Source organism: Sphaerodactylus townsendi, linkage group LG02 (assembly GCF_021028975.2).
Source record: "Sphaerodactylus townsendi isolate TG3544 linkage group LG02, MPM_Stown_v2.3, whole genome shotgun sequence".
Lineage (NCBI taxonomy): Eukaryota > Metazoa > Chordata > Lepidosauria > Squamata > Sphaerodactylidae > Sphaerodactylus > Sphaerodactylus townsendi.
Genome location: NC_059426.1, coordinates 178,769,414 through 178,782,298, shown reverse-complemented (window position 1 = coordinate 178,782,298; position 12,885 = coordinate 178,769,414). Strand labels below are relative to the sequence as shown.

The following is a 12,885-nucleotide window of genomic DNA, read 5'->3' as shown; positions in this document are numbered from 1 at the left end:
ACCATTTTCCTCCAGGGGAACCGAGCGCTGCAATCCGGAGACCGGCGGCTGCAACTCCAAGAGACCTCCTCCTCCCCGCCCCTGGAGGTTGGCAACAGTAAAACTCTCCAAGGGTTAAAGACAGCGAGAGAGAGAGAGAGCAGCAGTCCTAAAGAGGCAGTTGGGTGGGAGTCAATTTCTGTACACACACACACACACACACACACACCCTTTGCAGGAGCCGACTTGGCATTTCCAGGGGTGCTGCTGCTTCAGTGGCTTGGGGGGCTCCGGTGAGCACGAAGGGGCTGTCAGGGAGCGGAGGGGTTAATATGGGGAGGGAGTTTGCAATGCGTGGCCTCAAATAGAGAGGAGGGGGGGAGAAAAAGGCTCCCCTCCCCTCCCCCCATCCCACCTGTGACCCCGCCTTTCTCCTCCTGCCCCAGGTAGCCCCCCTTGGACCCTTTTGAGCGGAGCCACGAAGTTCCAGCATTGACTGGAGATCAGGATCCGAACCCGGCACCTTGGGAAGCTGGACGGGCTCTTTCCAGAGGCCCTTTTAGGAAGGGAGAGAAAACACAAAGGGTGTGTGTGTGTGTGTGTGTGTCTGTGATGCCTCATGGCTGTTTGCTCTGGGCTTGAGGCTTTGGAAAGGGTCTCTGTCCTGCTTCCTCCCAGTTATTGTGAGGAGGATTCAGGTCCCTCCTGGAGCTTTCCTGGGCTTTTCTCTGTCCTTTCCCAAACCAGCCTTGCTGTGGTGCTGAATGTCACAACTGAGCCACGTGCCTGGCTGCCCTTTCCAAGTCCACTGGCCTCCCCCAAAGGGCAGGCAGTTTTGAAGAGGCAGAGTTTGGATTTATATCTCTGCTTTCTTTCCTGCAAGGAAACTCAAAGATGCTTGTAAGATGCTTGGAGGTTATTTAAAAACACAGTAATAAAAGCTCAGCTGGAATGTGTTCCGCAGGTTAGGAAAGGCAGCGCCCAGTCCAAAGGAAAGCCACCATGTTAACAAGGGAGGTTGAGGAAATTATTAGGAAAAAAAAGATGTCTTTTAGAAAATTGAAGTCCAACTTGACTGGGGAGGAATATGAGAGGGAACACAAATGGTGGCCAAAAGAAAAGCAAGTTAGCTGTAAGGGAGGCAAAAAAGGATTATGAGGAACGCATGGCTGCGAACATCAAGACCAGCAGCAAACAGTTCTTCAAGTACATCAAAAGTAGGAAGCCAGCTAGGGAAGCAGTAGGCCCGTTAGATGACAAAGGAACAAAAGGTGTGCTAAAAGATGACAGGGAGATTGCAGAAAAGCTGAATGAATTCTTTGCATCTGTCTTCACCCAAGAGGGAGGTGAGGAAAATTCCTGCACCTGAAATCCAAGCTTCTTTGGAGGCTGAGATCCGAGGGAACTAGGTTAAAGATTAAGTGGTGAGATTACAAAGGGAAGGCGTTCTTGGCAGCCATTTGATCAACTAAATGCTACCAAATCCCCTGGCCCAGATTGCATTCACCCAAGAGTTCTTAAAGAGCTCAAGCATGAAATTGCTGATCTTCTCACTTTAATATGTAACTTATCCCTGAAATCAGCCTCCATCCCTGAAGACTGGAAGATGGCCAATGTCACACCAATCTTTAAGAAAGGATCTAGGGGGGGGACTCCGGGGAAATTACAGGCCCGATCCAGTTTGACATCTGTTCCTGGTAAATTAGTAAAGAATCTATCATTAAAAGGATGTAAGAATTATAAAACACGTAGAAAAGCAGAGACTCTGCTGAGAAAAGAGTCAGCATGGCTTTTGCAGAGGCAAATCCTGTCTTACAAACTTACTAGAGTTCTTTGGGGGTGTAAACAGGCATGTGGATAAGGGGGAACCAGTGGACATTGTCTACTTGGATTTCCAAAAGGCTTTTGACAAAGTTCCTCACCAGAGACTATTGAGAAAACTCAGCAATGAAGGAATAAGAGGGGAAGTCCTCCTATGGATTAAAAACTGGTTAAGAAACAGGAAGCAAAGAGTGGGTGTAAATGGGAAGTTCTCGCAATGGAGAGATGTAGGGAGTGGTGTCCCCCAAGGATCCGTTTTGGGACCAGTGCTCTTTAACCTATTCATAAATGACCTAGAAGTAGGGGTGGATAGTGTGGTGGCCAAGTTTGCAGATGATACCAAATTATGTAGGGTGATGAGAACCGCAAAAGACTGCAAAGAGCTCCAAGCGGACCTTGATAAATTAGGTGAGTGGACTAAGAAATGGCAAATGCAGTTCAATATAGCAAAATGCAAAGTGATGCACATAGGGGCAAAAAATCCAAACTTCACATACACGCTACAAGGGTCAGTGCTATCAGTCACAGACCAGGAAAGGGATTTGGGCATCTTAGTGGATATTCCATGGGAATATCAACTCAATGCATGGCAGCCCCTTTGGGGGTGAGGCGGCCTATAAATCAATCAAACAAACAAACAAACAAATAAATATGCTGGGGATAATTAGGAAAGGGATTGATAATAAAACTGCAAAGATTGTCATGCCCTTATATAAAGCAGTGGTGTGACCGCACTTGGAATACTGTGTTCAGTTCTGGTCGCCACATCTCAAAAAGGATATCAAAGAGATAGAAAAAGTGCAGAGAAGGGCAACGAGGATGATTGAGGGACTGGAGCACCTTCCCTATGAGGAGAGGCTGAAGTGTTTGGGACTCTTTAGTTTGGAGAGGAGACGTCTGGGGGTGGGGGGGATGGATATGATTGAAGTCTATAACATTATGCATGGGGTAGAAAATGTCGACAGAGAAAAAAAAATCTCTCTCACAATACTAGAACCAGGGGGCATTCATTGAAAATGCTTGGGGGAGGAATTAGGACTAATAAAAGGAAACACTTCTTCACGCAACGTGTGGTTGGTGTTTGGAATATGCTGCCACAGGAGGTAGTGTTGGCCACTAACCTGGATAGCTTTAAAAGGGGCTTGGACCGATTTATGGAGAAGTTGATCTATGGCTACCAATCTTGATCCTCCTTGATCTGAGATTGCAAATGCCTTAGCAGGCCAGGTGCGCAGCAGCAGCAGCAGAAGCAGAAGGCTTTTGCTTTCACATCCTGCACGTGAGATCCCAAAGGCATCTGGTCAGTGGCGTACTGGCAGCCTGCAGTCTCTTCTGACCTCCCCTCCAGGCAGGCCAGAAGAGACTGCAGTTTAAGCACTGAGGCCGGGGATGGGGGTTGGGGAGCAGGAAGGGGTGGGACTCCTATTTTCCCAGGAGTCTGTGAAAAGAACTTTTTGGAGCTCAGGCGCCCTTTTCTTGATCTTTTATGACTTTGTAGACAACTAGCTTTCTCCAGTATTCCTATCCCATGTGAACTGTTACATCAGGGATCTTGTACGGCAAGAAGCCAGGTGGCTTTCTTTTGTTATCTGCTGCCGTGTTAGGTCTCACACACTTAAGCTAATAAACAGACTCTGAAACATTGATCAGTAGTGTTTACTGAATAGCCATTGAAGCACCACATTTGGTAAAACAAGTTCTGATGAAGCTGGCATTCACAGTCCACTTTATTCCCTGTAGAGAACCCGGCTCCAGTTTTTCCAAGAGTTTGTGAAAAACAGTCTTTGGAGCTAAGGAGTCCCGAAGTCTGTATGTCAGGGGGGTGTTATCTAGGGGATTGAGATACATTCCCAGAACATAAAATAACAGATTGCTGCTGCAAGAGAGAGATATGTAACCAGGCTGCTATATGTATCCATTACAATCTGTGCATTCTTTCCTTGATCTTTATGGCTTGACAGGCTTGGTAGACAACTAGGCTTCCCCTGGTACTCCTGTCCCATGGGAACCATGTTAACCCGTTATCTCATAGGCCAGGAACCCAGGTGTTTTTTATTGCTATCTGCCACTGACCTAATGTTTTTGCGACTCTCCACACTCCAGGCACTTATATGGCTTCTCTCCAGTGTGAACCCTCTGACGTACATTTAGGTGGCTATTTCAAAAGAAGCACTTTCCACACTCCCAAGTATTTATATGGCTTCTCCCGTGTGAAACCTTTTATGTTTTCTTAGGTCACCATTACAAGAGAAGATCTTTCCACACTCCAAGCATTTATATGGCTTCTCTACAGTGTGAATCCTCTGATGTATAGTTAGGTGGCTACTTTGAGAAAAGCACTTTCCACACTCCAAACATTTATATGGCTTCTCCCCCGTGTGAACCCTCTGATGTTTCGTTAGTTGACCATTATGAGAGAAGCTCTTTCCACACTCCAGGCACTTACATGGCTTCTCTCCAGTGTGAACCCTTTGATGTTTATCTAAGTCACCATTACAAGAGAAGGTGTTTCCACACTCCAAGCATTTATATGGCTTCTCTCCTATGTGAACCCACTGATGTTTCCTTAGGTCACGATTAAGAGAGAAGGTCTTTTTACACTCCTGGCATTTGTAAGGCTTCTCTCCTGTGTGAACCCTGTGATGCATAGTTAGCTGACCGTTCCAAGTGAAGCACTTTCCACACTCCAAGCATTTATATGGCTTCTCACCTGTGTGAATCCTTTGATGTTGAGTTAGATCACTTTTACGAGAGTAGGTCTTTTCACACTCCAGACATTTGTAAGGCTTCTCCCCTGTGTGAACCCACTGATGTGTTCTTACAGCGTAACTGGAGGAGAAGGTCTTTCCACACTCCTGGCATTTATATGGCTTCTCCCCTGTGTGAACCCTGTGATGAACAGTTAGCTGATCAATCCGAATGAAGCTCTTTCCACATTCCATGCATTTATAAGGCTTCTCCCCTGTGTGAACCCTCTGATGTATGATTAGTTGGGCACTCCGCGAGAAGCACTTCCCACACTCCAGGCATTTATATGGTTTCTCTCCAGTGTGAACCCTCTGATGTACAGTTAGGTGGCTAATTTGAGAGAAGCACTTTCCACACTCCAAGCATTTATATGGTTTCTCCCCAGTGTGAACCCTCTGATGTTTCGTTAGTTGGCTATTTCGAAAGAAGCACTTTCCACACTCCAAGCATTTATATGGCTTCTCCCCTATGTGAACCCTTTGATGTACAGTTAGTTGGCTACTTTGAGAGAAGCACTTTCCACACTCCAAACATTTATATGGTTTCTCTCCTCTGTGAACCCTTTGATGTACAGTTAGTTGGCTACTTTGTGAGAAGCACTTTCCACACTCCAAGCATTTATATGGCTTCTCACCAGTGTGGATCCTTTGATGTTTACTTAGGCCACTATTAAAAGAGAAGGTCTTTTCACACTCCAGGCATTTGTAAGGCTTCTCCCCTGTGTGAACCCTCTGATGTACATTTAGTTGGTCGCTCCGCGAGAAGAACTTTCCACACTCCAGGCATTTGTATGGCTTCTCCCCAGTGTGAATCCTTTGATGTACACTTAGTCGGCTACTTCGAGAGAAGCATTTTCCACACTCCAGGCATTTGTATGGCTTCTCCCCAGTGTGAACCCTCTGATGTATAGTTAAATGGCTATTTCGAGAGAAACACTTTCCACACTCCAAGCATTTATATGGCTTCTCCCCTGTGTGAACCATCTGATGTTTAGTTAGATTGCTTTGGCTAGAGAAGCTCTTTCCACATTCCTGGCATTTATAAGGATTCTCACCTGTGTGACTCCTTTGATGCTGAAATAGGCTGCCATTACAAGAGAAGGTCTTTCCACACTCCAGGCATTTGTAAGGCTTCTCCCCCGTATGAATCCTGTGATGTACAGCTAGTTGATCTTTCCTAGTGAAGCACTTTCCACACTCCAAGCATTTATATGGCTTCTCTCCACTGTGTACCCTCTGGTGTATAGTTAGTTGATCTTTCCGAGTGAAGCACTTTCCACACTCCAAGCATTTATATGGCTTCTCCCCTGTGTGAACCATTTGATGTTTAGTTAGATTGCTTTGGCAAGAGAAGCTGTTTCCACACTCCAGGCTCTTATAAGGCTTCTCCCCTGTGTGAACCCTCTGATGTGATATTAGGTTGCGATTGCAAGAGAAGGTCTTTCCACACTCCAGGCATTTGTAAGGCTTCTCCCCCGTATGAATCCTGTGATGTACAGCTAGTTGATCTTTCCTAGTGAAGCACTTTTCACACTCCAAGCAATTATAAGGCTTCTCCCCTGTGTGAATCCTTTGATGTGATATTAGGTTGCGATTGCAAGAGAAGGTCTTTCCACACTCCAGGCATTTGTAAGGCTTCTCCCCCGTATGAATCCTGTGATGTACAGTTAGTTGATCTTTCCTTTTGAAGCACTTTTCACACTCCAAGCAATTATAAGGCTTCTCCCCTGTGTGAATCCTTTGATGTGATATTAGGTTGCGATTGCAAGAGAAGCTCTTTCCACACTCCAGGCATTTATAAAGTTCCTTTTTTTTAAAATGAACCCATTGATGTGTTCTTAAGTGACAAATATAAGAGAAATTCTTTCCACATTCCAAACATTTATAAGACTTCTCCCCTGTGTGAACCTTTTGATGTCCAGTTAGCTGACTTTTCCAGGTGAAGCACTTTCCACATTCCAGACATTTATAAGTCTTCTCCCCTGTGTGAACCCTGTGATGTACATTTAGTTGGTCACTCTGCGAGAAGCACATTCCACACTCCAGGCATTCATAAGGCTTCACCCCTATGTGAACCCTGTGATGTACAGTTAGCCGACTTTTCCAGGTGAAACACTTTCCACATTCCAGACATTTATATGGCTTCTCACCCAGGTGAACCTTTTGATGGGCAGTAAATTGAACATTATGAGAGAAGCATTTTCCACACTCCGGAGACTTATATGGCTTTTGCCTTCTGTGAAGCTTCTGATGCTTAGTTAGGCTGCTACTGCAAGAGAAGCTCTTCCCACACTCTAGGCATTTATATGTGTTCCAGCGGAACCTTGAGTCTTTTAATGCACCCTTATGCCTTGTGTTTCTCTGCTGTATTTCCTCTTGGGCTGAGATCTCAGGTTGATTTCTGCTCTGAAAGTCAGCCAATTTCTTCTTTTGCTTCTCTTTTGCTTCTCTTTTCTTTCTGCGCTTTTGCTTTGACGCCGTTTGATCTCCAGATTTCGCTTCCATCTGCAGGTCTTTGTCTTTCCCCACAACAAGCCTTCTTGAAACCTTTTCTGTTACCATCTCCCTCACTCCTGCAGCTGCAAAAAAGAAACAGAAATCATAGAAGAGTGAAAAGGCAGAAATACCAAATCGCAGGTACAGGATTTGTTTGTTTTTTTGAGTTTGTGTAGGAAACACAAAGAGACACAATGAGAAAAGAAATGCTTTAAAATATTTTTCCTTAAAGAACAGAAAAAACTATGGACAGGCTTCAATCTGGGGCCAGGAACAGATATTTCTGGAACCCTTCAAAATGACCTGGTTTGCAGAGAATCTGAAATAAAAAGGGGGATTAAGAATCAAATGTCCTTAATGGTTGTTGCTGACTACCCATAGGCTGTTCCTGCATTAAGCAGGGTGTAGGACAGTGATGGCGAACCTATGGCACGGGTGCCAGAGGTGGCACTCGGAGCCCTCTCTGTGGGCATGCAAACACAGAATTCGTCACCCCCCACACACACACACCCCTAGGCTGGCCTGGGCCACTGAGCATGACGTGCGTGCACCACGGTGAGCAGGGAGGACTCGGTAGGCGGGCCTGGTGCCTGTGCTCCGGGTGGCTGCTGCCCTAGGGGGAGGGTGCAGAGGAGGCAGAGATGCTAGAGAGGCACAGAGAGGTGCACGCGGGACTTGCTGGAGGCTAGAGCAGGCTGGCCCCTGTTCAAGCGGGTGGGGCGGAGGAAGAGGGAGCCAACTGGTTTTTTCTAAACTAAAACCTCAGCATTCAGGTTAAATTGCTGGGTTGGCACTTTGCGATAAATAAGTAGGGTTTGGGTTGCAATTTGGGCACTCGGTCTCAAAAACGTTCGCCATCACTGGTGTAGGACTAAATGTTTTGTATGTCCCATTACAACTCTACGATTCTAAGATTCTATGAAACACAGAAAAATGAGGATGTGTGGGCTGCCAGGAGGACAGAAACAATGTGGGGAGAGTCCCCACAAGTCCTTGCAGGTCACCCCCTGTGCAACTGGGGCCAGCGCAGCCAAGTGACTGAGCTGGCACAGCTCAACTAGGACAAATTTCCACACAGAGGCTGCCGGGGGGAGAGAAGGGGGCAAAACTAAAGAAGGGAAATAAAAGGGGAAGGGAAATAGAGAGAGGTTGTGGGTTTTCCGGGCTGTGTGGCTGTGGTCTGGTAGATCTTGTTCCTAACATTCCGCCTGCTTCTGTGGCTAGCATCTTCAGAGGTGTATCACAGAGAGAAGTGTGTGACACACTGTGTCTAGTGAGAAGGGAATATTTTGCGCGGTATATATTGTCCATGTCCCAGGGTGGGGAACCAATCAGTAAGTGTTTGGGTGGAACTTGCTATGCAAAGGTGTGGTTGAGTGCATTGTATTGTGGGTGGGGTTATCAGTCCATTTACATTGTACAGTCAAACCTTGGTTTTCATTGCCTTCGGTTTTCATCAGTTTCAGTTTTCATTGATTTTTTCAGTGAAAAATTTATCTCGGTTTTCATCGATTTGCCTCGGTTTTCATCGATTTGCAGTAAGGTGCAGGGGTTTGTGGAGAAAAATCACCCGGACATAGCTGTTGCAGGCCATGTCTGCAGCTTGTGTAAAGACAATGTCTTGCCCCATTTCAGACAAATCTTAAAGAGGCATCAGAAACAGACCTCTTTGGACAGCTTTCTGGTGCGACATTGGTCCACTGGCTCTGAAGCTGGTCCTAGTGTTATTGTTTGTTGCTGTTTTCAGCATTAAGCACTATGTTTATTCATCAAAAAATGTGGTTTTGGTATGTTTTTTGGAGTGCCTAGAACGGATTAATTGGATTTACATTGATTCCTATGGAAAAGTTTGCCTCAGTTTTCATCGGTTTCGGTTTTCATCTAATCTTTTCGGACGGATGACCAACGAAAACCGAGGTTCCACTGTAGTTGCATTTGCATTCCCTGCAGTAACAGCAGTATTGGTGAATGCAAATCCTGTGTCTGGGTGGAGACCATTGTCCATGAACTTAGCATGCCCTTGGGCTTTGATTCTGGTGTTTTTAAGCACTGGTAGCCAAGCTTTGTTAATTCCCAGAGTCTCTTCCTTCTTGTTGAAGTTGTCTTGGTGTGTGTGAATTTCAATGGCCTCCCTGTGCAGCCTGACATAGTAACCTTCGGAATTGTCCAGAATTTCAGTGTTTTCAAATAAAATGTTATGTCCAGTTGGGACTCTATGCTGGGATCATTAGGAAAGGAATTGAGAATAAAACTGCAAAGATTGTCATGCCCTTATATAAAGCAGTGGTGCGACCGCACTTGGAGTACTGTGTCCAGTTCTGGTCGCCGCATCTCAAAAAGGATATTGAGGAGATAGAAAAAGTGCAGAGAAGGGCAACAAGGATGATTGAGGGACTGGAGCACCTTCCTTATGAGGAGAGGCTGCAGCGTTTGGGACTCTTTAGTTTGGAAGGCGATCCTGAGGGGGGGGTCATATGATTTGAAGTCTATAAAAGAATTATGCATGGGGTAGAAAATGTTGACAGAGAGAAATTTTTCTCTCTTTCTCACAATACTAGAACCAGGGGCATTCACACTTTAAGAAAAGTGCTGGGGGAAGAATTGGAGGACTAATAAGAAGGAGAACACTAGCGTGTGATTGGTGTTTGGAATATGCTGCCACAGGAGGTGGTGATGGCCACTAACCTGGATAGCTTTAAAAGGGGCTTGGACAGATTTATGGAGGAGAAGTCGATTTATGGCTACCAATCTTGATCCTCCTTGATCTGAGATTGCAAATGCCTTAACAGACCAGGTGATCGGGAGCAACAGCCGCAGAAGGCCATTGCTTTCACATCCTACATGTGAGCTCCCAAAGGCACCTGGTTGGCCACTGCGAGTAGCAGAGAGCTGGACTAGATGGACTTTGGTCTGATCCAGCTGGCTTGTTCTTATGTTCTTATGTTCTTATGTTTGTTTAGCACATGTTCTGCTACTGCAGATTTTTCAGGATGGTTAAGCTGACAGTGTCTTTTGTGCTCCTTAATACAAGTCAGAATGCTACATTTTGTGGTTCTTATGTAGACCTTTCCACAGCTGCAGGGTATGCAGAAGTGAGGGGGTCTCTCTTGTCCTTTGCTGAGTATAGCATCTGCTGTATTTTCCTGGTAGGTTTGAAGATGGTTTAACAAAGCCTGGCAACCAGTTCCTAAAAACACCAGAATCAAAGGCCAAGGGCATGCTAAGTTCATGGACAATGGACTCCGGCAGCACTCCTCTTGCATTATTAAATAACAGGAATGAGAGTTAATTTTGCAGAGATTTCAGATGTACAGTCTGAAGCCCCATATTGTTTTTCCCGGCGAAGAAAGGTAGGAGGGTTTCTGTCTGGGGCAGAGGGCAAAGGAGGTCAGAGCTCCCCATTCATCCGAGCTTTCACAGAGATATTTGTTCACATGTAAACCTACATGATGACATCACAGCAGATGACACCCAGATGACACCCAGCAGTGGCGTAGGAGGTTAAGAGCTCGTGTATCTAATCTGGAGGAACCGGGTTTGATTCCCCGCTCTGCCGCCTGAGCTGTGGAGGCTTATCTGGGGAATTCAGATTAGCCTGTGCACTCCCACGCACGCCAGCTGGGTGACCTTGGGCTAGTCACAGCTTCTCGGAGCTCTCTCAGCCCCACCCACCTCACAGGTGTTTGTTGTGAGGGCGGAAGGGCAAGGAGATTGTCAGCCCCTTTGAGTCTCCTGCAGGAGAGAAAGGGGGGATATAAATCCAAACTCTTCCTCTTCTTCTTCTTACAATGGCGGGCCAGCAGCACTCAACCTCTGAGGCTCTCCAACGGTCTCTTGAGGCTGTGGCTGGTTAGCTAAGAACTAGCAGGTTGAAAATGAATCCAGCAAAGATGGAGGTCCTCTGGGTGGGTCAGGGAAAGATGCCAACTGACTTTAGACTGCCTGTGCTAGACGGCGAGGCCCTACATCTGATCTCATCGGTTACCAGTCTAGGGGTGATCCAGGATTTCCTTGGAGGCCCAGGTCACCAAAACGACCCAGATGGCTTTTTATTATCTCCGCCAGGCATGACAGTTGGCCCCTTACCACTCATGTTCTGACCTGGCCACAGTGATCCATGCAACGGTCACCCCCAGATTGGATTATTGTAACTCACTTTACGCTGGCCTGCTCTTGAATCTAATCCGGAAATTAAAACTTGTTCAGCATGAGGTTGCTGAGCTCCTAACTGGAGCCTCTAGCAGGGACCATATAATACCTGCCCTGTACCTTCTTCATTGACTGCCTATCAAGTACCAGCTTATCTTCAAGGTATTGGTATTGATCTTTAAGGCTGTCAGTGGTCTTAGACCCACATACATTGGGAACGCCCTTCCTCATATTGCCCAAGTAGGTCCCTCCGTTCTTCGGAGGAGAACCTTTTAGAAATGCCTGGTCCAAAAACTATCCGGCTGGTCCAACAAGGGCCAGGGCCTTTTCAGTCCTGGCCCCTACCTGGTGGGATATGCTTCCTACCGAGATCAGGGCCCTGCGGAACTTGAGTTGTTTCTGCAGGGCGTGTAAGACGGAGCTATTCTGCTGGGCTTTTTCCAGAGGCCAGCTGGGCTGACATCTATTTTTGTGGCCTCCTAGGGGCAATAAATGAGGGTTTGTAAGTCGCCATTTTGGGTTATGTATAAGTATGTTCTGTGTAAATTGCTTTTAACATATTTATTGTTGTTTTAATTGCAGTAATGTTTTTATGATGTTGATTGCCCCCCTGAGACCTTTGGGGATGGGCTGGGTAAAAATCCAAAAATAAATAAATAAAATATTCAGGTAAGTTGTGGTGGGTTTTCCGGGCTGTGTGGCCGTGGTCTGGTAGATCTTGTTCCTAACGTTTCACCTGCATCTGTGGCTGGCGTCTTCAGAAGTGTGTCACAGAGGGAAGTCTGTTACACACTGTGAGAAGAGTCTGGTACACACTAGTGAGAAGAGAATGTTTAGTGGGGTATATATTGTCCATGTCTCAGGGTGGGGCACCAATCAGTAAGTGTTTGGGGTTTTCCTTTCAGATGTTGTAATATCCCCAGCTGCAGGAGTTCCATCCCTTCCTCTGTGGCAAAAGGAGTAGCCTCCTGAGATTCAAGAGTATCAGAGGAAGATACCATTCCCTCCCTCCTCTTCCACTGTCACTGAAAAAGGGGAACGATCCTTACCCAGAGAGGTGACGGTCTCATAATTTTCCTCCATAACTTCCCAGAAGAGTTTTCTTTGGCCTGGATCCAGCAGAGTCCACTCCTCCTCCGTGAAGAACACGGCGACCTCCTCAAAGGACACTGTGGGTGTCTGAAAAAGGAAAATGGGGCCTAGTGCATCATTGACAATCCAAGAAAGAAAGAAAAATCCCGTTGGCCAGTCAACAAATTGTAAAAATGCAAAACATTAAACCAATGACAAAGAAAAATGAATTAGTTTTTTGAGTTCCTCACAGTTCTTAAACACTGGAAGTCTCCAAGAAATAAAAACAGAAAATCTGTAAAAAAAATGGGTTCTCTTGGTCAAGTCCAATTAAATTATTTAAAACCCCTAATTGAGAGTATTATTATTATTTATTATATTTATATACCGCCCTCCCCCGGAGGGCTCAGGGCGGTGAACAACAAAATAAACAAGATACACAGATAGAGCACAGATAAAATCAATAAATATCAAAATTAACTAATAATAATCATAGCTCTATATTCATTAAAACCAAACCCCATTAAAATGCAGCTTCTAAATACCAAGCGGCCTACTATCAAATCCCCTAAAGGAGGGGGAGGGGAGGAGCGGTAGAGTCCACTGATGTTATGGGAGGGGG

General features: G+C 45.9%; 2 protein-coding genes and 1 long non-coding RNA gene across 26 annotated transcripts in view; 2 read left to right on the top strand and 1 right to left on the bottom strand.

Moving 5' to 3' along the window:
* LOC125427103 (zinc finger protein 883-like) overlaps positions 1 to 12,885 on the top strand; it is a 47,920-nt gene that overhangs the window by 6,127 nt on the left and 28,908 nt on the right. The gene's annotated exons all lie outside the window — the stretch shown is intronic.
* LOC125427096 (zinc finger protein 420-like) overlaps positions 1 to 12,885 on the bottom strand; it is a 35,136-nt gene that overhangs the window by 14,169 nt on the left and 8,082 nt on the right. For 2 of the 23 annotated variants that reach the window (XM_048486131.1, XM_048486138.1), the window contains exons 4-5: positions 12,242 to 12,371; positions 4,018 to 7,126 (exon numbers count right to left, since the gene is read on the bottom strand). In XM_048486131.1, the coding sequence (XP_048342088.1) occupies positions 4,018 to 7,126; positions 12,242 to 12,371 (3,239 nt within the window). Of the gene's footprint in view, positions 1 to 3,438; positions 3,935 to 4,017; positions 7,127 to 12,241; positions 12,372 to 12,885 lie in introns of those variants that run through there. The other 21 variants (XM_048486148.1, XM_048486152.1, XM_048486145.1 and 18 more) reach the window with 21 other exon arrangements.
* LOC125427115 lies at positions 9 to 12,615 on the top strand. The gene is made up of 2 exons (XR_007243636.1): positions 9 to 97; positions 12,098 to 12,615. It is a non-coding gene; the product is annotated as an uncharacterized LOC125427115 (long non-coding RNA).